Source organism: Maylandia zebra, linkage group LG13, assembly GCF_041146795.1.
Source record: "Maylandia zebra isolate NMK-2024a linkage group LG13, Mzebra_GT3a, whole genome shotgun sequence".
Classification (NCBI taxonomy): domain Eukaryota; kingdom Metazoa; phylum Chordata; class Actinopteri; order Cichliformes; family Cichlidae; genus Maylandia; species Maylandia zebra.
The window spans coordinates 34115693-34143210 of record NC_135179.1 but is presented as its reverse complement, the minus strand read 5'-3'; the positions used below and the strand labels follow the sequence as shown (position 1 = coordinate 34143210).

Below are 27518 nucleotides of genomic sequence, written 5' to 3'. Positions count from 1 at the left end.
AGACTTTCTTGTCAATTTTAAACTGGTCTTGAGCAACACTTTGCTAGACTTTCTGTTTTTTGAAAGTTTGTCTTTGCCGTGGAGGCCTTTTTATTTGCGGTGTCTTTCTTTCTGGATTTCTTTCAGTCTCCAACCTTCCTTTCATATCAAACATCCTTGAAAGAGTAGTTGTCTGCAGATCATCTGCAGAGGAATGGCTTATTGGAAGAGTTTCAGTCAGGTTTCAGAGCTCATCACAGCACAGAAACAGCTTTAGTGAAGGTTACAAATGATCTTCTTATGGCCTCTGACAGTGGACTCATCTCTGTGCTTGTCCTGCTAGACCTCAGTGCAGCGTTCGATACTGTCGACCATAATATCCTATTAGAGCGATTAGAACATGCTGTAGGTATTACAGGTACTGCACTGCAGTGGTTTGTATCACATTTATCCGATAGACTCCTTTTTTCATGTAGAGTCACATATTGAGGTTAATTATGGAGTTCCACAGGGTTCAGTGCTAGGTCCAGTTTTGTTTACATTATTCAGTGTTTTCTTTTGACGGTGTCATTAGAAGGCATACCATACATTTTCACTGCTATGCAGATGACACCCAGCTTTATTGGTCTATAATGCCAGATAACACATAGCAATTAGGAGGTATGTGTTACCTCCTAATTGCAGAAATGTATTAAAGACAAAGACCTGGATAACCTCTAATATAGGCTTCTAAATTGAGATAGACCTTATAGTACTCTATCACCCAAGAGAACACTTCACTCTCGCACTTACTTGTTGTCCCTAAGGTATTTAAAAGTAGAAGGGAGGCAGAGCCTTCAGCTTTCAGACTCATCTTCTGTGGAACCAGCTTCCAGTTTGGATTCAGGAGACAGACACTATCTCTACTTTTAAGATTAGGCTTCAAACTTTCCTTTTTGCTAAAGCATATAGTTAGGGCTGGACTAGGTGACCCTGAATCCTTCCTTAGTTATGCTGCAATAGACGTAGGCTGCTGGGGGACTCCCATGATGCATTGAGTGTTTCTTCTTCAGTCACCTTTCTCACTCACTTTGTGCTAATAGACTTTTTCTATGCAAATAAAATTGAATTTGAATTAAACTTGTTGTAGTTCATTATTCAATTTGGTAATAGGCCTATTGACTAAATGACAGGCAAAACAATCAGCAACAACAACACATTTTACTTCCTCATATCACTCTTCAGTCTTTTACTTCCAGAAAGGAAACACGTGAAATGTTCAACGTGGTCTCACAGCAGTTTGTGAAATATTTGTATTTAATCTTTATATCAATTTGGTCAGGTTTAGGCACTAAATGCAGGATGTCTCTGTCCGATGATAAATTGTACATCTTTACACAACGTCTGCTGTATTTGAAGGGTTATCAGATACAGAATTTTTAATTGTGTTCCTCTAGATGGGCCTTTTCCGAGGCAAGGCACTATATAAGAACCAGTCCATCTATCATTGAATAACTGTGGCTGACTGGCTGTGTGTGTTCCAGGATAATGGCGAGGACTCCCATCGTATCTCTCCCAGTCCCGTGGTGCACGTTCGGGGTCTGTGTGAGGCTGTGGTGGAGGCAGACCTGATAGATGCCCTGGAAAAGTTTGGACCCATATGGTGAGACAGCAACTAGTGTGTACACTATTCGAGTGTTTCTGCTTTGAAGATATCTGAAACTTGAAAGTGTCCTTGAATGCATTTGATGATTGCAGGTATCGATTATTTTAGTCATTGAGTATTCTGGGGATTTCTCCATTGATTAATCAGGTAATCAGATAGGAAAGACTTTTGTGTAATTAATGAGCAATAATAAATATTCAACAGAGAAAATCACAGGTGTTTCAAAAGGAACTGCTCATTGGTTTCCATTTTAGAAACTACACTGTTTCAACAATTTAACTGCATGCATTTGTCAGAAAACTACTACAGTATTTACATATCATATTAAAACTGATGGTCACTTTGACGGGGCTCCAGCATTGCTCTGGATAGTGACTGAACCATTGCAACGTCTTAAGACCTTTCTTTTTTCAGCCATCCCCTATCTACAGCAGTAACATATCTGTTGTTGTTCTGCATGACCCAATTTTGACTAAACTTCAGCTGTTGGTCAGATGGCCTTTTATTTGATTATACAATACTTTGACATACAGAGGGGTTTTGTGGTCTCAATTATTTCCAAAGTGCTCAGCTTCTGTGGTTGCAAAAGTAGCCCAAATCATCACTCCAAGCTATAATTATACAGTCTTTTCATGACAGTCTGATAGGACTGTCATGAACTGAATCATGTAACGTGTTCTGAAGCCTGCAGAGTCTGAGATGTAGCCCTTGGGTTTTTGCAGTTTCTCTGAGAACTGCACAGTCTGACGTTGGGGTGAATTTGCAGATACATCTGGAAGACTGTCCCTATTGCCAGTCTTGGCAGCCGGGGGTCAGTCCGCCAGGGCCTCCGCTCCTGGCCGCCACCTGGTACACAATGCACCCGACCCCTATGGCGCCTCCTGCGGGTGGTGGGCCTGCGGGAGGATGGGCCCATGTCTCCTCTTCGGGCTGTGCCCGGCCAGGCCCCATGGACTAAGGCCCGGCCACCAGATGCTCGCCCTCGGGCACCCTCCCCGGGCCTGGCTCCAGGGCGGGGCCCCGGTAACCCTATCCTGGGCAGGGTAAACTGTTCCCTCGATGTTCTCTTCATAAGGGTCTTCTGAATCGCTCTTTGTCTGGTCCCTCACCCAGGACCAATTTGCCATGGGAGACCCTACCAGGGGGCAAAAGCCCCCAGACAACATAGCCCCTGGGATCCCTGGGACACACAAACCCACGATAAGGTAGCGATTCAAGGGGGGGATGAGTTCCTGCCCCAAGTGGAGGAGTTCAAGTATCTCGGGGTCTTGTTTGCGAGTGATGGGAGAAGGGAGCCGGAGATCGACAGACGGATTGGGGCTGCAGCTGCAGTAATGCGGACGCTGCACCGGTCCGTCATGGTGAAGAGGGAGCTGAGTGTAAAAGCGAAGCTCTCAATTTACCGGTCGATCTACGTCTCTACCCTCACTTATGGCCACGAGCTGTGGGTAGTGACTGAAAGAACGAGATCGCGAATACAAGCAAGTTTCCTCCGAAGGGTGGCTGGCCTCTCCCTTAGAGATAGGGTGAGAAGTTCGGCCATCCGGGAGGGGCTCAGAGTAGAGCAGCTGCTGCTCCACATCGAAAGGAGCCAGCTGAGGTGGTTCGGGCATCTGACAAGGATGCCTCCTGGGTGCCTCCTGGGTGAGGTGTTCCAGGCATGTCCCACCGGGAGGAGGCCCCGGGGCAGACCCAGGACACGCTGGAGAGATTATATCTCTCGGCTGGCCTGGGAACGCCTTGGTGTTCCCCCGGATAAGCTGGAGGAGGTGGCTGGGGAGAGGGAGGTCTGGGCCTCTTTGCTTAGGCTGCTGCCCCTGCGACCTGGCCTCGGATAAAGCGGATGAGGATGGATGGATGGATGGATGGATCTGGAAGACTGGAAAGACTGCCAGTTGTCTTCAATTTTTTTCAATTTGTGAATAATTTTTCTGATTGTGGAATGATGGACTTCATGCTGTTTGGAAATGGCCTTATAAGCGTCCTCAAACAGCATCAATTACTTCTTTTAGATCAGTGATGATGGCAGCAATTCTGACCTTTGTTCTTTTTGAGTATCATGCTAAAAAGTTGTCATAACTATTTCTGGGCTGTTTCTGTGAATATTCTTTCCAGAATCCCAGAAAGTTGATTCTGGACGTTGTCTGTGAAGGGGTGCCAAGGTAACGTCGTCCAGAGAAGGCATTTGGTTAAGATTTTGGGTGCCAAGTACAATAATGTCCATGTTATCTGGATTTAAAAGCAGGAAATTCGAGGTCACCCATGTCTTTATGACCATTCTTCAGTTTAACTGATGTGTATTATCTAGCCTAATGGATAGATAAAGCTAGGTATCATCTTAATACTAGTGAAGATATATGCTATGCCTTCTAATGATACTGTTGTGGGGAGACTTGAAGCTTACAGTGTCTTGGTGCATGCTTAGTCATCCAGGTAAGTAAGTCTCAAAAGGTTGATTCTGTTCATCTGGACGTTTTCAGTGGGAGAAACATTTTGTCACTTATCTAAGTGACTTCTTCAGGCTCAGCTGACTGCAGGTTTCCCCAACCTTTGCTAAACCAGACAAAGTGACAAAATGTTCCTGAGAAAATTTTGTCTTTGCTCAGTGACAAAAATACTTATGAGCCCCTAAAGGGGGACCTAGGAAGTGGTTACAGGAAGAGGGTGTCTGAAGCAATTAGAACAAGACAAGGCTATTGACCGGACCTCATACAGCAGGCTGTACCCAGGGGAAGCTACACTAAGTCTGTACAGTTTACCGAAGATACATAAACAGGGTGCACCTTTAAGACCGACTGTCTGTATGATCAACTCTGTCACCTATAACATCTTAAAGTTTCTGGCTTTGATCCTCAATTCGTCCCTGTGGCTTTTAAACCCCAAAACACGCTGCACCAAAAACCGGTCCACCCCAAGAATCGGGTCCCCCGACACAAACAGAGTAACATAGTAACATAGTAACATAGTAACATAACATGCTGTTAAGTGCCAGGACAATGATTTATACATCGGGGAAACCAAACAACCTCTGGCGAAGAGGATGGCAGAACACAGAAGAGCCACCTCGTCAGGCCAGGACTCTGCAGTCTATTCACACTACAGGCCAGTGGACACTCTTTCAATGATGAGGATGTAACATCCTGGACAGGAAGCAACGCGGAGGGGGGCCTAAGGGTACATCTGTCACCATCTTACAATGCTGTGATTGCAGCCATTCCCCAACTCTCTGTGAATGGGACTCATGATTATTAATCAATGGTCATGAGTCACCTCACAGCCCATTGTTCATTCAACAAGCTGGTTTCAGTCATTGTACAAATGTGCTGTTTATAAGATTAGAAAACTGCAGTATAGCTGCCAGAGTGACCCGTCAAAGGAACTTGTATAAAGGGGAGACAGTTTTTAGCAGTCCATGTCTTATCCAGGTGTTTGTGCGTATGTTTTCAGTTATGTGATGATGATGCCATTCAAGCGTCAGGCCTTGGTGGAATTCTCTGCAGTGGAGAGTGCAGACCGCTGTGTGTCCTGTGGAGCCAAGGAGCCAGTATACATCGCAGGTCTTTGCTTCCATTCCTTTTTACTTGGTAACATATACTCAAATGTAGCATACTGTTTGTGTTTATATTTTTCATTTTGTCATCAGGTCAACAAGCATACTTTAATTATTCCACATCCAAAAGAATCACCAGGCCTACAAATGCTGACAACCCCAACAGTGGGAACAAAGTGCTTCTGCTGTCCATACAGAACCCACTCTACCCTATAACAACGGTAAACACACATACAGATCCAGAGGGACATCTCAGCTCTCTTTTCTTAAGTGTACCTTCTTCTTCGAACAATAACTCATAGTCTTTATGATCTGCTGATGGATGTGGTTTATATCTTGCGTGTTTTTTAATCATTTATAACTCATAATTAAGTCGTACCGTCTGTCTTCTTTAAATGGAGGGGCAATCTGAGCAGAACTTTGCACAAACATCAACTCTTTTGATTTTTGTATTCATCATCCCTGCAAGTGTGGTGTTACGATCTCCATTTGCATACCGGTATATTTTTTAAATTTATGTTCAACATATGTCGCCTGTGCCTAACTTAACCATCACCAAAACTTTACACCAGAATGTGTTTGTGTAATTCCTATGGAAGCCCGTTTCCACCACTAAATAAAAACAAAAAAGCTAGTATCCATAACTCGAAATTTCGAGTTATTTTCTCGAAATTTCAACTTATTAACTCGAAATTTTGAGAAATATAACTCAAAATTTACTTTTCTCAAAATTTCAAGTTAGCTCTACCAATCAAAAATATACGTGAATGAGGTCGCTTTCTTGTTACCCGGAAGCATATGCTCCCCTCGGGCAGGAGGCTCCGGCCCATTCGCACCAGAACCTCTCGCCATAAGAACAGTTTCTTCCCCTCTGCTGTTGGACACATGAACAATAACCGTATGACTGTTCCCACCACTAACACATGACCCTACGCTGTGTTCACTGCATCATTCCATGTTTGGCACTGATCACCACCTGCACTCATGTATATACTGTATCTATCTACGTAGCACTTTTAATTCTTATTCTTATTTTTATTTTCATGTCTATTTAAGCGTAATTTATGACACTATGTTTGCACTGAAGCACCGCAGCAATTTCCTAATGTTGTAAACCTGCTCAACATTTGGCAATAAAACCCTTTCTGATTCTGATTCTGAGAGGAACGCGCACTCAAAAGCAGATCCCAACAAATTTGCTCTCTTTCGCGAGTACGTTTGCTGATAGTAACACCATGTGATTCAGCTAATAACACGGGGATTTCATCATTTGTGAAGCCAGGCTGAAAACACTCAGCAATCTGTGCATTCACGACTGGATGTAATACCGGTAGCTTAGCTGTAGCATTTGTAGCTGAGGGCTTCAGCTTCCGGGTAACGAGGAAAGGACGTCATTCACGTAGATTACTGATTGGCAGCGCTAACTTGAAATTTCGAGTTGCTTTTCTCAAAATTTTGAGTTAATAAATCGAAATTTCGAGTTAATATGTCGAAATTTTGAGAAAATAACTCGAAATTTTGAGAAAATAACTCGAAATTTTGAGTTATGGATCCTTTTTTTTTTTTTTGTGGCGGAAACGGGCTTCCATAAATTTCTGCTACATCAGGTGTCTCAGTTATATTTGTCATGATTGCCATTGTGATTTGGCTATAAAGAAATATATACATAAAAGTGAATGGAGTTAAAAATACAAAACCATCACTGTTCCAGTTACATGTCTTAACCTTCATACATGAAGGTCTCACCATTAGAAACTCATAGATTAACGCTAATGCTGCATTTTGTCTTTTTGTGTGTGTGTGTGTCCAAATTGATGCAGGATGTTCTGTACACTGTATGTAACCCCATTGGCAGTGTGCTGAGGATCGTCATCTTTAAACGAAATGGAATCCAAGCCATGGTGGAGTATCCTTACTGAGTGGGTGAATCTGTGTGTTCCTCACACTCTGCATCATAACAGTTTACCACACGTAGCTATCTTCAGTGTGTCACCGAGTGTTCTCATGGGGCGTGTCCAAATACATGGGCTGCATCCTTCCGGTGCCGCATTTGTAGGCCGATTACGTCACAGTGACGGGATACAGGTGTATCCTTCGTGGCCCAACCTATCCCAGAATTCAAAGCCAATTTCGGTTTACAACAATGGCGGCAGCTACTTAGTCAGGGCTCTAGAGTGCGACCAATTTGGTCGCAAATGCGACCAAATTTTTCAGTGGTGCGACTAAAAAAAGATATTTGGTTGCACCTGTGCGACCAAATGTTCGGGTAGCAAAAAAAAAAAACTGCAACCTTCCCTGTGGTCAACAACAGACACACATTTTGCCCCTATCGTGGACTAAACCAATCAGAGATAGTAAGGGGCGGGACCTCTCTGATTGGCCGTGGTCCAGTTGAAAGTGCAGGTGGAAGTGGGAGGTGAGTAGCTTGAATAAAGCGATATCAATTCATTAAATCCTGACTTTTAAATATAACTGTGTTTTTGCCAGAAATGCCAGATTCTCAGATTAAAGCTCACAAAACCATTTCAACAACAACCAAACAGCAAATGAGAGCAGGTACACGGACTCCACACAAAGACGTAAACACAGACCCGACGCATCAGAATCAGCTTTGTCTTTCTAGGCTTTCTCACCCGACGGCCCGTAGACGGACACGCTGTCGGAGCTTAGCGGTTCTGATGCGTCCGGTCCGCGCTGTGTTTACGTCCTTTTGCGCTGATTCTGAGCTGCAGGTTTTGTCTCTCCAACCAAAATTCACCGAGCTGAATTTTGCTGTTTTGCTTCCACGACTATTAAAATCACATCCATGCACAGCTAGCTCTCTCTCTCTCTCTCTGTACTTCAAGAACAGTTTCCCGTCTCCAATCTCTGTTTTCTGTATTATTCATTCGCTTATTACCCACCAGTCTACTGTTGTTCACAGCGCTGTGGCTGCTGTCTTTTTCTTTTCTTTTTTTCACTTAAATGACCTCGGACAAGAAAGCCTATTTTTTCTGTTGTTCAATACTGAAGAAATTTAAACTTTATATGCAGAACATTGTAGAATATTTTTAAGGTTATCTGCTATAAAAAGCCAGACCAGGAAAATCTCCTTCATGTTTTTCTGTGTTTTATTCTCAGTTACTTTCACACAAAGGCATCTGCTGTGATGTTCACAATTCTGATGAAGTCAGTACTGATAAATGATCAGAATTATAATATTTCTGACTGTCTGAGGCTAAGTTGAATCGAATCGGGACTTTGAAAACTGGAATCGAATGGATTGTAGAAATCAGTGATGATACCCAGCCCTATGAGCAGCCTAGGCACGACAGACGTGGATGTAGCTGTAATAGGAAAAGAACTATTGCTAACTTTTCTGTTAAGGCCTGATGCTTCTGAAATTAATAGCCAGTGCTCTGACACGGTGTCATCAATCTTTGAATGCTGAGAAAGCACAGTGTATCCAGAAAAACACATTATATTAATTATTATAAAATCTGTGTGCGCCTAACTTTTGTGGTGGTACGCCTAACTTTTTAAAGTTAGGCGTACCGGTACGCCCATGACAAAAAGTTAGTCTAGAGCCCTGTTAGTTTTAATATTACTCTTATTACTGTTTCTGGGACACAAAACAAACTTTTAAGATATTTTCAGAATGTAGCTGCGTAAACTTCAAATATCTGCTCGGTTTATCAAGACATCACATATTTGTAAAAGCGTTCCGACGTTTTCCGAGACGTCTGTTACCCACCAGCTCGATAGCTAGCCCGGGGTTCAAGCCTCACTAGAGCCGGCGAGAACAGCGGACTCCCAGCACATCGTTTTCAAAACACCCGCCGTCTTTCACTACTCAGGTTAAACATGACATATGAGTCACTTAGATAATTTCAAAATGTTATTGTTTGGCTTTTTTCAGTCTTTTATTTGTTCCTGAGTAAATCGGTTTGGCTGAGATTAAAGTTCTAGTTTTTACACAGCTGAATAAACGTCAAACAGAAAACTAATTAAACAGTAGTGTGAGACGGTCGAGAGTTTACTCCAGTGTCCTGTTATATTTTAGACAGCAAGGAGCAGACGGCCGAGTTCATTAAACGCCCCTGAGACAGCGGTGACGCAGATCTGAAGGCTTCACCGTCCAATTTCACAGCTGCTCGCTTCCGGCCTACCCGGCCTTCGGAGGACCTGGCGCACCTAGACCGCGAAGGCCATGTCCTCAGGAGGATGCAGCCTATGAATTTGGACACGGCAATGTTTTTTGTGAAAGCCCTAAGATCCTGCCCAAATTCACGTTTGGTGTTTAAACTATAAAAATAGGCATTTCTGACCACATCCAAAATCTGCAGTTTTTCACAATCTGTGGGTCCTCTTTGAACATAACTCTCGTGAATTTCAAGGGTTGACTGTATCCTTGACACTCATCCAGAGAGATATGTTTTCATGCATTATTTGACATGAATCATTTAGTGCTTTTCTTCCATCATCCATCCTTTCTTTTCCACTCTTCCTTATCAGGGTCGGTGGGGGGGCTGGAGCCTATCCCAGCTACCACAGGGCAAGAGGCAGGGTACACCTGCACAGGTCGCCAGTCTGATGCAGGGCTACATTCTTTCTTGTCATTCATAACCCTCATGCTTAAGGATCCTAAAACAGAGAGTTTTGGAAACACTGCTGAGGGGGGTTTATGTTAACGGCTGTGGGAGTGCGTGTCAGCCTGCAGTGGCAGAAGACAAGACTCTTAGACACGACACAGAAACCCATGTTCATATTCTGTTGGCCACTAAATGTAAATTGGATTGTGTCTTATGTCACAGTAGGGGTAGGTTAGTGGGTGGTTCTTAATCGCCCATACAAGTGTCTGTCTCTTTCTATTTGCACTGTAACAGACTGGGACCAGTCAAGTTTGTATCCTGCCTTTTGTCCTACAGTAACTGGTCTGATTCTTTTCTACTCAGAGTCCTCAAAGAACTTAATACAGCGTGCCACATTCACAAGCACTTTCTGCTGTGATTTTAAGTGCTCACTAACTAACATTCACACACACAGATGGATGCATCAGAGAGCAACTTAGGGTTGGCTAATGGTATCTGGCATGCAGACTAGGGTGAACCAGGGAGCGAACCACCAACCTTCCAATCAGTAGATGACCTGCTCCACCCCCACCCAAGCTTACAGCACCTGTTATTCCCAGGTGGTCTCCCATCCAAGTAATAACCAGCCCCAACCCTGCTTAGCTTCCCAGATCAGACGAGAGCAGGCGTGCTCAGAGTCCTTAAGTATACCAGGCTGGGCTGGACGGTAATCTGGCATACTGGACATTGGACCAGTGGGGTGACACACTTTTGGTCAGATGTGTAAATTAAAGGGATGGTGCACACCGGCCCTACATGCTACAGCAGCCCATTCTTTCATTTCCATTACTGGCACTGTGTTTCCCACTCAAATCTCTTAACAGTACCTACCTTTGCTGTGCACTCACACAACTTGTAGAACGGAGTGTATTTTGAAAAAGGTGGAGCTGAAAAGCCAGAAAAAGAGAAAGAAACAACAAATAAATGCAGCAAAATGTGTCTAATTAACCGGCAGGTTAGCTGTCTGGTCTGCTGGTGCTGCATGGTCAACAGTCAAACCAGCAACTAGTAACAAGCCCTCACATTCACAAAAGGCTGCTGTTGCTAGCACCAGCCATGGAGAAGTGCAGGATTAACCACAGTCCCAACAAGAGTGAGGAAGATGCAGAGCAAGGAATAATGTATGTATTTTACCCATGCTTCTATGTGGTTTCATTGCCATTATTGAATGTAGCTATGGATAAGTATCTGCAAATGTATGTCATTTATATATCTCTGTGTTTGAACGTCCTCTCCTTAACCAAGCTTCTGCAGATTTGAGTCAGTTCAGTGTGCTCAGAAGGCGAAAGCAGCTCTGAATGGAGCTGACATCTATGCAGGTTGCTGTACACTAAAGATTGAATATGCAAGGGTAAGAGAAACATCAGCAGCATCCACAGTGTTTTTGTGCTATGTAGACAGCACTGATTTACCCTGACTGCAAGGTTTCCTGCGGCAAACGATACTCAGAATGTGTTAAATCTACTTTCTACCAACCTGAGTTAGTTTTATATACAAATAAATCAAGTGTACTGAACCTGTTTGGGTTCTCAGTATAACCAGTAATAGATCCTTACCCACACCAGAACTAAATCTCAAATGTTACTCTTAAATTTTGCACATTTCAAAATACATTTTAGAATTTAAATGAATAAATTAAATTGGTTAATTTCTTTTTGTGCACTTTATGCTTTGTGTCATGAAATGACTGTACAGGTATACAAATGTGTGACAAACTCATAAACTGTTGATGCACTGCAGTGTTTGGAGTTTTCTTCAGTGGCTTCTGAGACTCTCCATGGTATCACAGATCCATCCAGCTAGATCGTGAATCTTTTTTCATCTTTCTTTTCAACAGCCAACACGTCTGAATGTTATTAAGAATGACAACGAGAGCTGGGACTACACAAAACCATACCTGGTCAGACGAGGTAGGTCAAAGTCTCCCTTTTAACTTCAGCCGTACGGTCAGACTCAGACAGGTTGACTGTTTGAGGTGCTCCTGTCTTTTTGCAATACTTGAGCTGCTGTAATGTTGAAGGTAGGACTGTTTTCAGCATGAATTCTCTGTGGGGACATATTCACCTTCACTACAGCTCTTTTAGGAAACCTTTTAGTGATTTGTGAATCCGTGGCCAAATCTTCAGTTGTTATTTGCCTGTTTCTGACTGTGGATTCAGTGTAGTCCTGAAAATTGTCCCGGAACATAGTTCTCCATCACACCGAGACTCCTACGCCTCCTGCCTCTACATCTCCAATCAAAACACTCTCATATCAGCCAATTTCCGACCTCTGACAATCTTGCACCTCTGCCTACTGTGGGGAAAGAGAGAGAGACACATTGAGGGACAGTGAGAGAGCAGAGAACGTCAGGCTGGCCATGCACAGCAACTTTCTTCCATCTACACCTTTGCAACCCAGCAAAGAGAGAAAGAGAGGGAGAAAAAGAGATGGATCTCACTCCTGCTGACCACCATGCAGCTGCTGCTTCAACATGCCCAGGAGCCACCTTCCCTGCCACTCGCTGCAGGATAGCACTGCCTCCTTTCCACCTATTTTACCCTGTGTTCTTAATCTCCTTTTGTCTGCAGAAGTAGTCTCACATAGCCTGACACCTGGTCTGCACAACGTCTTTTGTTCTCCAGAGCCTCGACATGTTAGATTTAACTTTCAGTGTTGCTTTTTTATAGCAATCTTGCATGTTTTTTACCAAACATCAACATAACAAGTGAAATCAAATCCTTGTTTCCTCTTCAAAATCTGATGAAAACACCTTATTGGGTAATAAGTTGAGTTTCTGGCTATGTGATTCTACATTATGAGTATCAAAACTCTGCTCTCTGTTGCTTTATTTTGTCTGAATTGGAGCTGTCACAATATCAGATTTTTAATGACACCTTACTGCAAAAATGGTATCCAAAAACGATAAACTAAGAACTATCTTTACAATGTTGCTTATAATTAAGATAGAACACTAAATTGAGAATTTCATTGGCTGTTACAGGTCTGAAAAACGGAGAGAAGCAGATACAGTAGCTATTCAGATGACAGCTAAATATTCTGGTAGATAGGCATGTGAATAAATAAAGACTGTGAGTAGGCGTGTCAGCTTCCTTCACATGTGTATCTGGGTTCAAGTGTCTAAATTTGCCATGTAGTTAAAAAAGCAGTGTTGGTGTTATTGCAGATCCTCAAATATGAAACGTTAAATAGCAAATCTCAAATGAGACTGAAAGACTCTAAATCAGTATTAATGTGAACAGCAAGTTATGTAACTCGAGAACTACCAAAGGATTTAGGTTAGTTAGCATGAACATGCTCTTACCAAAGACAGCCTCTAGTGTGTCTGAGACAGAGTTAGCTGTTGACCGCCAAGCCTTTGAATTCTTGGTGGAAAGAATCAAACAGGTGAAAAAGTGCTGACTCACCGTCAACCACACGGCCTGGTTCTGCTATCAGCCAACCAGCAAAGGTACACGAATCTGCAAACTCTAAGAAATACTAACTGTGAAAGCCAGTATATTGTGACAGCCTTAATCAGGAGCTCTACATTTAGCCATCTAAATCTCCTTGATTTGTATATTTTGATAGAAAGATTCATTACTATGTATCAGTGACTTGTTTAAAGCCAAAAGTTGTTACGTTGTATTACTGCATGAGTGTGTTGTGTGATCGCAGTCCTGTGTGGTCCATTATCTGAAACTGTGTGATGAGACTGATGTTGGAGTCAGTTCATCCTGAATTCACTCAATTCAAAAAAAACTGTTGTTTTTTTTTCAGACAGCACTGATTAAAAATTGCCCGACATCTGAAAGCGGTAAGCTCACAGCCCCTGGCTTCAGTCTATGGCAACATTAACAGCTGCTGCCCAGAGTATCAGCTTCACCGTGAAATGTTCTTTTGATATCCACAGAGCATTATTTATTATTTGTTACAGTCTCTGTGAGACTCTGACATTCCCCGAAGTGCCATTAACGACCACTAAATATTTTAGTTTTGGCTGCCTAATATAACCTTAAACAGCCTTGTTTTAAAATGATTCATTAAACGATTGTTTTTGTGATGAACTGGTCCCAACTCTGTTTAGTTGAAATAGTCACTAAATACATTTTATCTGCTGTGTTATATGATTTCATGGGGGTGCACTGCATTGACACAGACTGGGGCAAGTCACCAGTGAGGCTGGGGTGTGTTGGGGTCTCTGGTGGAGTATGAAAATGTATTTCTTTATGTATTTAGCTTCCACAATAGTGGTTGCTGGTACCTTTACTGCTCAGTTTTAGTTTGCTTTATATTCCCTCTGTACTAGCTGCTCTTTTCTTGTGCTGCTTTAATCATTTCCACCATCCAGCACCTACATGAATGAATTTGTGTTCCTTTGATAGAAGTTATATATTTGGAGATAAAGTATCTGAACTTCAGGGACCACGCCTCCAAACACGCTCCTTCTGGTTCTCATCTATATGTGTTCCCCCAGTTCTACAAGCTGTTCGTTCTCGTTTACATGCCCCTCCCTCCCCTTTTCAATTCTTTAACTTCTTAACTTCTATTTAGTACATGATGAGCCGCCAGTCTCCTCTGAGGCCTTCCCCAAACCACAGCTCAATACATGGCCAACCATTCACCATTATCTACTAAAACGCTGTCAAACCTCAAATGAGGACGTGGGCCCAGCTAGTGAACTGTATTTTTATACATACACTTGTGCACGTGTGTTTGAGGGGGACTGTATTTAAACATGGCTGCTACAGTAAACCATCACTGGGGAGACTGCTTTGGACCTTCTCTAAATGAGGCACTTTGGGGAAGATTCACATAAATATGAAGTATTATCTTGGCATGAAATACATTTTTAGATGATCAAACAAATCATATTTTAAAATGTTTTATCTCTTATTTTTATCTTTATAGCCTTACAGCTTTTACCAGAATGTCCAGCCCTGGGCCCAAACCTAGATTTGTTTTTGGCTGTAATATGTTGTGTCAGCTAAAACAGGTTAGAATACCAGAAGACTGATGCAGTTCTGCACATTACTGGCAGCAGCCAGGTGGTGTGAACGGCCTCTAAAACTGGGTAAAGCCACAGAGCCGTTTGGGTCCCTCCCACACCACAGAAGAAGACCAGTCACGCTATCACAGTGACTGTGCACCCCTTTGTTAGTTCCTTGTGCTAGTGAAAAAAATGCAGCAGTGTTTCAAGCTACAGTGTTCTGAGGAGCACCAGCAGCACATCAAGGAACCCAGAATATCGGTTGTCTGAAACTCTGTTCAAGTAAAAGATCCCCTGTTTGGTTCGAGAAGGAGAGGTTACGTCAGGAAGAGCAGCCACTGAAAACTCAAATCAAACATGCAAAGTTGCCCTCTGTGATAAGGGAGCAGCTGGAAGTAGCACAGAGTTCTTTTTCCCTGTACTGCTGATAAAATAAACATGCTCATCAGCCACAGGTTCTGTTGCTTTTGACTAACAGAGCCATTCATGGATATGGTTAAACTACCCAAACAAGGTCGCCCTGGCTGCATAGGGGGAAGTGGTTGATGTTGTCAAAGGGTACGTTACCAGAGGAGAGCATATAGCTATGGGCTCATAGACTGACCTACATATTACTTGTACCTTTTACTGTAGTAGCTGCGTTTAGCATGAGGTTATTAACCTTATGGAAATGGAAGCAGACTGATACTGACGTGATACTTTTCTACTTTAAATTCAGTTCAGTTCAGTTCAATTTCTTTATTGTCCCACAAGGGGAAATTAGTTTGGCAGAAGGATAAAAATAAACAGAACAATAATATAAAATAATAATGACAATAATAGTGAGATAAAATGATCATCACTTTAGACAGCAAGTCACGTTTAACCATACATTCATACAGTGAGCTCTATCTACTTTCATCCACAGACAGCTGAGTGCATCTTCGAACGCCATTCGTCTCTGACTTTCTCTGCTTCTCTGTGCCAATGTGCATTTCCATCAACCTGCCCCTTTTCTTCTACCCTGTCATACTCTGCTGCTTTCACTCCTCCATGTTTTGCACGTTCATCATTTTGTTCCTGCAGAGTTTTTGGGTGAATAGAAATGTCAGTCCCCGACGTGTTCCTGTGAAAGCACGCTTCTGTGGGTTGGGTATTGATAGCTGTTGGAATACAGACTGCATCAATAGTATGTCCGTTGTCCCACTTGAGAAGATGGGGTGCTAGAGCTGCTCTATGCCCTGCACTGGAAGGTCTGACCATAGTGTAGTCCTCTCGTTAAACAACAACCTGTAGCAACCACAGTTGTTGCAAAGGTAGGCAAATGCGGCTATGTACACTTTGCATGTTTGATTTGTGTCTGCAAACTGCACTTAATGAACCACACACCTAAGCTTAATGACTGTTGACCACTTGTCCTCACATCCTGTGTAATTAATGCGCTGGAGAGACCATTCTTGGCTCACCTGGGACCACAGGTGAAAACGTCTCTTGACGTTCTTCGTTTTGTATTCAGACCAAATCTGGGAGTGCATGATACAATTATTAACAGCTTCACTCCCATGTAGATGGTATCTGATGCATGTTGAGAATCCCCTTCTGTGGGTTCTGAAGTCCGTTCATCCAATAACTGCTGCTACTATTAATCTATCATAAAGAGGACATGATGTCAAAGGGGTTTGCTTTGATTCGCTTTTGTGAGATCACACGATTGTAAAAATATACTGTCCATGAAAGAAATTGGATCATAGCACAGTGATTAGCATCCAGTGGATCCTCTATCTTGGGAGGAGGTGCAACTCCGTTGGAGAGCTGCATCACAATTCAATCACAGACAGAAATTTGGGTGAATCTTATGTTACATATGGGTGATGTGCATATAATGTAAGCTGAACATTTAACAAACGCAAACAGAGACCAAAACATCAGCAGGTGTAGGTGACGGATATTTAAACATACATAAGCTGCAATCAATACAGTCAGATGTACTGGTTTGTTTTGGCTCGTCAACTACAGATCCTCTCACAACATCTTAGCCTGTTGTCAGACAACCCAAAATCATGCAGTCAGGGTCACCCTCAGCAAAGACGCACACTGAGCTTATCATTATCATCATAGCAGATACTTTAATACACAAGCAGGCTCAGAGTGCAAAACAAAATGATCTAAATCTGCTAAGCTTAGCAGGGGAAAGCAAAAAGAGTATTTTACTGTTAAATTCTTGCCAGAATACAAAAATAGTTAGTGAATTATTTATATGATAAATTTAACACCACCTGGGAGCTGAGAATTTATTCTTTAAATCAAAGGAAAGTTGCATTGAAGCGTGTTGTATGTTACTTTAATGACCTGATAGGTCACACAGTACTGTGAACCCTTTGATTTCACTGCAGTGCATATTTCTACAGTGTAATGAAAAACTGTTTGTCACCTACTTGACTTCACTGAAATGTTTCAGATTGTCAAGCAAATTTTAGCCGTTGACAAAAACACAGTAGATATAAAACGATGATTTCATTTATTCATGGAAAACAGACAAACACATAAATACACAAATCCAACCTCATGTGGAAAGTAAACGTAAAACTGGTTGTGTCATCCCAGTTTGATTCACTGAAATGGAGTCCAGTTTGTCTCCACTATCCTGAGCAGAGATGGGTTACGCGTTACTGTAATCCGATTACTTTTTCAAGTAACGAGTAAAGTAAGGGATTACTGCAAAAACGGTAATTAGATTACCGTTACTTTCCCGTAGGAACGCTGCGTTACTGCGTTACTAAAACCATGATTTATTTTGCGAGAATGTCTCATGACAGTGACGTAAGCGAGTGCGACGTTGGTGACAACAGCTTTAAAGCGTGGAAGTACTGACCTTACTTTGAGTTTGATTCCATAAAAAGTGACAAAAACATTTGTGTCCGCTGTGCGTGGGAAGAAAACTTCTTTTTACAGCGAAAAAACCCCTAAACTTCAGAGCAAGCACCGAGTAGCTACGACGTAATGGGAAATTCACAGAGAAACTCGCGGATTCTTCCACTGACCGCGGCACACCTGCACCAGGGTAACCCTCCGCCTACCCCACTCCTGCTTTACAGGTGAAAATAGAGCAACAGGACCGCTGAGTCTTTGACTTTATTTATTTTCTGCTGTGTTTTACTTGCATCTATTTGAAAGACTGAGTGTAAACACAAAAATATATTTTATTTTATGTGCTGGAATGTGCAGAAAATAGGTTTAAATGTTAAACAAATTTCTTCCAGTCAGAGAATGTTGCAGATAATTAAATGTTTGCTTGATGCATAAAGTTAAAAGATTAAAACTAATAAAACAAGTTTTAAAAAAGAGACTTTTCCATTTGATTACATTTTGTATGATGGATTATGCAGAAAAAGTAGAATTGGGCTGAAAGAGCTATCACTTTATCACCTCTTCAGGTTGTAAATCGTGTTTTTAAAAAGTAACTAAGTAACTAAGTAATTAATTACTTTTGAAAATAAGTAATCAGTAAAGTAACTGGATTACTTTTTTGGGGAAGTAATTAGTAATTAGTTACTGATTACTTTTTTCGAGTAACTTGACCAACACTGATCCTGAGTGGGTGCATATTTCAGCCATGTGACACAGTGATTGATCCACAGCACTGCAGACAGACGTGTTGTGGATAAGACGCTATCCTGGCAGTACGTATGGGACCGATCGTCAGAAAGTCTGTGTCATGTCAGTGTGCCTCCAACATGTGTGTAGCATATACAGTATGTAATGCTTTGATGGATGAGAGTTTTGATAATGGTCATGTTTTTATCATTGTGATGATAATGTAATGCAGGTTGATGTTCTTTTGTGCTGAGGGAGAAAAAAGAGAAAGCTTGATGCCTCACAGGTACTGTCTCTTTCTTATCTCTGTTCACATGTGTTTGTATTGTTTTTCCTGCTCTTCTCTGAATAAAACCACCACAAAACTGTTTTTCTTATTTTTTCACCTCCATTACCACCATAAGTAGTTTTGTTGTTATTTTTTGGGAGCAGCTGGGATTAAATAAATAGAAATAAATGTGTACAAACACACACAAAAAACTACTGTAGAAAATCAGCAGCTGCTCTTCATTTCACTTTGAAACCTCACATTTCTGATCTTTTTCATTTGAAATTCTGATCTCTGCATGGCAGATGGCATCGATAAAATCTTCTTTTTCTTGAGTTGTCATGTGCATAGCATGACCGTTTTAATTTGGCCAACTCAACTCAACCGGAAACACAATGAAGGCATATAAAGGACATTAATAACCTTCACATGTAGTCTGCCGCTGAGCATGCTTGTTGTGCTCGTGTGGATTTACAGCTGTTAAAACTGAGAGTTTATCTGATGTATTAAAAACTGACCATGTTAAGCAGCAGCATTCTTAGTTGTCTGTGTTATTCCCAGTCCAAGAAAATGTCACAATGATATTTATTATAATACTGTAATATAATGTAATATTTAGGAAAGCCAGGGCAATATTTCAGTGAATCTGTGTGGCAGAGATTTGTACCAAAGAAGTGGCATGTTAGTGTCTCAGATCTCAGCTATTAGCAGCATCTGCCATGGCTCTGCAGGACTGTGTCGTTCTCTTTCATGGGCACAGTATCAGATAGAAGCTACCCCTCAGTTCCAAATGAATCCCACAATAAACATAGATGGAGGAAACAGATTTCCTCTGTGATGTTTCTGCAGGAATATGAACACTGGAAGAAACGGAGGCCTTTTTGTCAAACTGTAAATCCTGCTTTAAAAGAGCGTTCAGCTGAACTGTTTCATGAATGCTCCAGATGTGAGTCGTGATTGATCAAACTCAAAATTGCAACATTGCATCATTTTAAATGTAGCACTGTTAATAACTGGCTCTGATTTTTAAAGATATAGTCAAGAATCCAAAACACTGTCTCCTCCCTGTAGACGCTCCGCGAGGCCTTTGAAGCAGCCAACTTCAGCTGCTTCTTCTTTGTTGGTCTCTTTTCCTTCAGTAACTGAAAAGCATGCTCTGTCGGGTGGAGATCAGGTCTTGACCACTGAAAGGTTTCCCACCTCTTTGCTTTGAGACACTCTTGGGTTTCTTTGGCAGGATCCATTTGTACTGTGAAGCGCTGTGTAGATCCATTTGACTGAACCTGAGCAGAGAATCTAGCACCATACAATTCAGACTTTTACCAGCAGAGACATCATCAATAAACGCCGGCGACCCTGTTCCACGGGCAGTCATTCATTGCTGCCTTCCACCATGTCTGATAGATGTTGTGGTACACTTTCCATTTCTTTTGAATTCTTTACTATTTTCATCATTCTGGTGCATTTATTTGGGTTTCAGCTGAAACTCTTTTAGATGGTTTCCACCTTGTTGTTAACCTCCTGTATTTCCGTTTTTAGGATTAACTTGCTTGTTTGGAGCTGGGAACTGAACTGTCAGCCTTCTGATTAGTGGAGGACACTTTCTCTTGTCTTCTGGTTGTGTTTTTTTACTTTGTGACTGTCTGTCAAACAGTATAATGAAGTAGAGTATTATTTATTTGTCACACATTAAGACTTAATCATCAAGTTAATCGCTGAGATCTGGGAGCACATAAGCACTGCCAAACATAGGCTCAGTCAGACAGTCAGACCCAGCCCGTTCAAGCATTCGGCCTTAATGGACCATTTGATTGGTACTAACAGATCTCTAACGAGGCAGTGAATGAATGAAACACTTTCCAAGTGTTCTTTAATGTCATTTAAATCAGTATATGTGAAATCTTCTCGCATTCACATAATTGGTTTGTGTTATCTGTATTTGTATGTATTTCAGACCGTGGAAAGGGAAGACAGAGACAGGCCATTTTAGGCGAACACCCATCTTCCTACAGTGATAATGGTTATGGTAAGTAAGGATTTTTCACAAGCATGAAGACACAATGCACAGTACAAAGACAGGAATAATCACAATTAAATAGAAAATAAAAACTCATTTGATGGCAAAAAAAGACACTCGGTTAACTCTTTGCCTTCTTTCTCTCGTAGTTGATGTTTTGTCTTTCCGTCATCTGCCAGGTGTCTGACCTGGTTCTGCTGAAGACAGCTTTTTGTGTTTACAATGACTTCTTCCTTTCGACTGTTGTGAAGGCAAAGCACATGGCAACAGTGACCTGGTTTCTCTCTTTGATGCTTCGAAATCTACCTGTTTTGAACTCCCACTATGTCGATACATCCACGGGGCTAAAAAAGTTGGAACACTGAGTAAAATGTAAAAAAAAACCCCAAAAGAAACCCCAGAATGTGATGATTTACAAATCCCGTAAAGCCATAATATATTCTTATATACATATATAAAGTTAGAAATATCCTGTCTCAGAGTGACGCTGAAAAACTTGTTCATGCATTTATTACTTCCAGGCTGGACGACTGTAATTCATTATTATCAGGAAGTCCTAAAAACTCCCTGAAAAGCCTTCAGCTGATCCAAAATGCTGCAGCAAGAGTCCTGACAGGGACTAGAAAGAGAGAGCAGATTTCTCCTGTTTTGGCTTCCTGTTAAATCCAGAATTCAAAATCCTGCTCCTCACATACAAGGTCTTAAATAATCAGGCACAAAACCTGGAGCTAAGGGGGCAAAACGATCGCATGAGTGCTGCTGTTTGACTGAGGAAGAATAAAGTAGTGGTGGTAAGCCAATAACATGACCACTTAAAGACAAAGCAACAAGGTGACATATACCAGTTTATAAATTGTGTTGATAGGCCTCGTAAAACCAGAGTCATGATAAACAATATATACGCGTGTTTGTTCCTCAATAGTTTCGTCACGTTTATCAAATCAAATCAAATCACTTTTATTGTCACATCACATGTGCAGGTACATTGGTACAGCACATGTGAGTGAAATTCTTGTGTGCGAGCTTCACAAGCAACAGAGTTGTGCAAAATACAATAATGTAAACAAGCAAAATACAAGAATGGCTACATCTGAAACTAATAAATATATGTACAATATATAATAGTATATGCATTTCTGGATGTGTATACTAAATATTTTTCTACGTGTGTGTGTGTTTGTGTACACATATTTTACAAATTAAATAGAGTAAACAATAAATAAAATATATAAAAATATTGTTTACGGTCTAAGGACAGCGCAGCAACACTCTGCTTATGAGCAAAAACAACCCCAGAGGGTTAAACATTTTTTTAAAGTAACGCAATAGTTACTTTTCAAGTAATTAATTACTTTTAGAATCTTGTAACTCAGTTTCTAACTTAGTTACTTTTGTGGAGAAGTAACTAGTAACTATAATTAATTACTTTTTCAAGGTAACTCGCCCAACACTGTGTAAAAGTACAGGGTGGTCCATTTATATGGATACACCGTAATAAAATGGGAATGGTTGGTGATACTAAAGTCCTGTTTGTGGCACATTAGTATATGTGAGGGGGCAAACTCCTCAAGATGGGCGGTGACCATGGTGGCCATTCAGAAGTCGGCCATCTTGGATACAACTTTTGTTTTTTCAATAGGAAGAGGGCCATGTGACATATCAAACTTATTGGTAATGTCACAAGAAAAACAATGGTGGGCTTGGTTTCAACGTAACTTTATTCTTTCACGAGTTATTTACAAGTTTCTGACCACTTATAAAATGTGTTCAATGTGCTGCCCATTGTGTTGGATTGTCAATGCGACCCTCTTCTCCCACTCTTTACACACTGATAGCAACACCGCGGGAGAAATGCCAGCACAGGCATCCAGTATCCGTAGTTTCAGGTGCTGCACATCTCGTATCTTCACACCATAGACAATTGCCTTCAGATGACCCCAAAGATAAAAGTCTAAGGGGGTCAGATCGGGAGACCTTGGGGGCCATTCAACTGGCCCATGACGACCAATCCACTTTCCAGGAAACTGTTCATCTAGGAATGCTCGGACCTGCACCCATAATGTGGTGGTGCACCATCTTGCTGGAAAAACTCAGGGAACGTGCCAGCTTCAGTGCATAAAGAGGGAAACACATCATCATGTAGCAATTTCAAACATCCAGTGGCCTTGAGGGTTTCCATTGATGAAGAATGGACCCACTATCGTTGTGCCCCATATACCACACCAAACCATCACTTTTGTTGTTCCAACAGTCTTGGAGGGATCCATCCAATGTGGGTCAGTGTCAGACCAATAGCGGTGGTTTTGTTTGTTAACTTCACCATTCACATAAAAGTTTGCCTCATCACTGAACAAAATCTTCTGCCTGAACTGAGGGTCCTGCTCCAATTTTTGTTTTGCCCATTCTGCAAATTCTGTGCACCGATCTGGGTCATCCTCGCTGAGATGCTGCAGTAGCTGGAGTTTGTAAGGGTGCCATTTGTGAGTAGCTAATATCCGCCGAAGGGATGTTCGACTAATGCCGCTCTCCAGTGACATGCGGCGAGTGCTACGCTGTGGGCTCTTGCTGAATGAAGCGAGGATAGCCACTGATGTTTCTTCATTAGTGACAGTTTTCTTACGTCCACATTTTGGCAAATCCAACACTGAACCAGTTTCACGAAACTTAGCAAGCAGTTTGCTAACTGTAGCATGGGAGATGGGTGGTCTCGTAGGGTGTCTTGCATTGAAATCTGCTGCAATGACCCGGTTACTGCGTTCACCAGATATCAACATGATTTCACTCCTCACGTGTTAACCTCTTCGACATGTCAATGGCTGTGAACAAAGAGAAACTTGTAAATAACTCATGAAAGAATAAAGTTACGTTGAAGCCAAGCACACCATTGTTGTTCTTGTGACATTACCAACAAGTGTGATGTGTCACATGGTCCTCTTCCTATTGAAAAAACAAAAGTTGTATCCAAGATGGCCGACTTCTAAATGGCCACCATGGTCACCACCCATCTTGAGGAGTTTGCCCCCTCACGTATACTAATGTGCCACAAACAGGACTTTAATATCACCAACCATTCCTATGTTATTACGATGTATCCATATAAATGGCTCACCCTGTAGAATGGAAGCAGAGCCTTCAGTTTTCTTCACCATCTTCTGGGTCTGGGGGTGGATTGCCACTCCGGGGATGCTGGTGCCTGGACCCGGGAGTATAGTGTTTGTATGAGGAGTGTGAGCATGTGTACTACATACAGTTCTGTGTGTCTCTATGTTGGATGAGGGTGGGAATGCATGTTTGTGTCTATATGTCAGGTTGGGTCTTAGACTCCACCTCTCTCAGAACATATTTCCCCTCACCACACTCCCTTTCAGTGGCTGGTGCCCCCACCCGCTGGTGGCTGGTTCTTGGTGTCCAGGGCTGGGTGCTGAGGTATGTAGTGGCTCACTCCCAGACTCCATGGTCTGTCGGGCCCCGTCTGGGGTGTGGATGGCCTTTGGGTTTCTGGGCCCGAGACTCGGTGGAGCCTGCAGGCTCGTCGCTACAGCCCTCTGTGGCTTCTGCACAGTGGCTGCTAGGTGACGCCCATCCATGGCTCTCCTCAGCTCTTTTCTAGGTAGACCTAAGCTAACGGCAGCTAACAATGTTAGCTCAGTGGTGAGTAGCCTTCAGTAATAGTAATAAATCACACAGCAATAGTACATCAAAGATACTTAAGTGGTACATAACCCAGGCAGCTATCACAACTAAAACAAGTTTCCAGATGTTTCTTTAGGTTGGAGTCTTTTGACGCTGAGAGCAGCTTGGTTGCTGGCAAAGAGAGTTCGCACGGTCAGATTTCGCCCTTCATCCCTTTCTTCTTTAAATGTGAAGTGGTGTTGGAATTTCCAAGTTAGAAATGCATTCCTGCCTGTGCACTGCTGGCACGTTGCGCTGGCTCTGGGTCCATTGTGTAACTGACGCCACCAACATTATTATTATTATTATTATTATTATTTTTTTTTTTTTTTTTTTAGCCTGTCCCGTTTGGCTCTTTTGCCATCAGAATTGTTGTCTAAAGGCAAAGAAAGATGCCCAACGGATTTACTTTACCAAACTGACCATCCCAGCCTTGCCGTAATGGTCCATTTGATTCACCTTTTATTGTTTATTTTATTTTCACTTACTGAATACGGGACAGACTTGACTGGGGGAAAGAAGGGGAGAAAGAAAGAGGGAAAGAGAAACAGCTGAGAAGAGGGACGGGGGAGAAGGGCAAAAGACAAAAACCAACAGAATGTGCAGAAAAAAAATGCATATATCAATCACCTGGATCACCTGCTGAGAAAGAAAAAAGAAAGCAAGCAGAAGAGAACAAGAGTAATAGAATAAACAACATGACAATGATATATGGGAATATGACAGTAAATACTAAATGTTAAACATTATTGTGCAGCACATAAGATCAACAGAACACAGTGTGCTTTGAGGTAGGAGCCAAAAAGGGTGCAGTTTGTGGGTGTGATCACCCGTGTGTACACCTGTGAGCATGGACGCGCTTGTTTTTTGTTTTTTTAAAAGGTTCCTTCATGTAATAATCTGCTAGAGGGTGTGGGGGGGCCACAGCCCCGTCCTCCAGGGCGTGAAGCAGGTGTGGTGGAGATCAAAACTCCAGACATCCAGAGGCCCCCAGAACACAAGAGACCAAGGAAGACCAACAGAGGGGCAGCTGCGCCACTGTCCCGGAAAGAGCTGAGGAGAGTCCCAGATGAGGGCTCACTCAGTAGCCGCGGAGCAGAAGCCAGGGGGGGTTGCAGTGACGCGCCCGTGAGCTCCGCCGGCAGCCAGCTGCGCCTGAGTGACCGAGCCCCAGGCCGAGAGGCCGGGGGCACCCCACCTCCGAAGTGGCCCGAGCGAGCCCCAGGCTCCAGGCCCCGATAAGCGGCCGCCAAGGAGTGAGCCAGTGTGTACCTGGACGCCCATCCCCGGACACAAAGAACCACCAACGCACCGATGTCTGAGGGGGTCCGCCACTGGCAGGGGAAGTGGTGGTAGGGGGAGATAGGCCTCCAAACCTTGGAGGGCCTGAGATGTCCCCAGAGAGGTGGCGCCTGACACCCAACCTGACATATAGACACAGACATACAGGCACACACAGACACAAACATCCATTCCCACCCTCATGCTCTCATATGCACTTACTCCACACTCAACCAACGTGGAGACAGACATAAAGAGACGCTGTACACACGATCACACTCCCCAAGCGTACTCTACAAACCGGGTCTAGGTGCCCCCGCCCCTGGAGGGGGGAACTGCACCCAGACCCAGGTGGTGTTTCCCTTTTCCCTGCGGTGGGGGGAGGCAGACCGCCCCGACTCCGCAGCAGCAGGAAGGCTCCACACTCCAGACCGCAGTCGGACGGCCAACTCCTCCTTTACGAATAAATTCTTTACAAATCCTACCATGTGGATTCATGGATTTTTTTTCACATTCTGTCTCTCACAGTTGAAGTGTACCTCTGGTGCAAATTACTGACCTCTGTCATCATTTTAAGTGGGGGAACTTGCACAATCGGTGGCTGACTAAATACTTTTTTGCCCCACTGTACTTTCAAGGACAAAGAACATAGCTGGCCACTGACCACTTACCAGTGTGTTGCAAGTTGAGGTTGCATCGATTCCCAGATGCAGTAGTAGTAGATGAATTTGCCAAGATCCCCCCAAACTTACAAAAGCTCTGTCTGTAGCCCAACAGCACAACTCAGAAAACAGAATAGCCTTTGCTACCTTTGGGACGAAGACCTCTAAGAACAGTGATTGGTTTGAAGCCAGGTCCAGCACAATTACTCTTGTTTTCTAAGTAAACTGAGCTCCAAAAGCTAAATACGAGCGCTCTCCAAACAAGAAGTCCCTCCAAGCACTTAGTGCTGCCAGAACTACAGTAGAGCAGTTAGTAGGAAAATGTCCAAGTAAATATCTTGATGCATGCTCAGTCATCCAGGTAAGGAAATCCCCAAAAGTCTATTCTCTTCATCTCTATGTAGCGTTTTCAGTGGGAGAAAGTTCAAGTGACTTCTTCAGTCTCAGCTGACTGCAGGTTTCCCCAACGGTACATTTGCATAATGACAGACACTAGCACCACCGACTAACAATAGGCCGCAAGGTCAGTTTCATGGTTATTATTTTGTAAATTGTCATTGGCAAAATGGGCAACTGATCAATGGCCATGAGTACCATTCACAGAGAGTTAGGGAATGGCTGCAATCACAGCATTGTAAGATGGTGAAAGATGTATCCTTTGAAAGCCACAGAGATACAGTGTTTAGAGAACATGCACCTCAGCTGTTCCGATACTTCTGACAAACGAGATTACTAAAGGTTTTCGCTTAGGCAGCGGTTGTCCTTCTCTCCTGGATCGCCTGGAGCTTTCTTTAGGAGTTTTCCCCGCTTTGACAAAAGTCCAGCTGGGATAACCACATCCTCTGGGCCTTCTTGATGTGATGTTCTTCTGCCTCCCTGGCCGCTGTGTCAGTGGGAATGGTGTTCGCTCGTCCTGATGACACCCAGTTTGTGCTCCAGTGGATGATGCGAGTCAAACCTTAGATACTGATCCGTATGTGCAGGTTTACGGTACACGTCAGCTTTTAGATGTCCCCCATTACTGATGGAAATCTCGCAGTCTAAGAAGGCTAGCCTCCCACTTTTCATATCCTCCCTGGTGAAGTTGATTTGTTGGTCCACCGAGTTAATGTAATCCGTTAAATGTGGAACGTCCTGAGATTTGATTTTCACCCAGGTGTCATCCACATAGCTGAAAATCAGTGACTTTGTGGTGTTCCAGGGTAGGATACAAAAGCTTCTTTTGGACTTTTTCCATGTATAAGTTGGCCACAATTGGTGAAACTTGGGAACCCATGGCACACCCATGTTTC

At 42.8% G+C, this 27518-nt stretch overlaps 1 protein-coding gene across 1 annotated transcript in view; it reads left to right on the top strand.

Annotated features, from left to right (window-relative positions):
• The window catches only part of LOC101468663 (heterogeneous nuclear ribonucleoprotein L-like), a 68867-nt gene that overhangs the window by 30045 nt on the left and 11304 nt on the right, over positions 1–27518 (top strand). The window contains exons 2-8 of the mRNA XM_004572025.3: positions 1503–1621; positions 5072–5181; positions 5268–5395; positions 6995–7080; positions 11039–11135; positions 11622–11694; positions 20549–20620. Of these exons, the coding sequence (XP_004572082.1) occupies positions 1503–1621; positions 5072–5181; positions 5268–5395; positions 6995–7080; positions 11039–11135; positions 11622–11694; positions 20549–20620 (685 nt within the window). The remainder of the gene's footprint in view (positions 1–1502; positions 1622–5071; positions 5182–5267; positions 5396–6994; positions 7081–11038; positions 11136–11621; positions 11695–20548; positions 20621–27518) is intronic.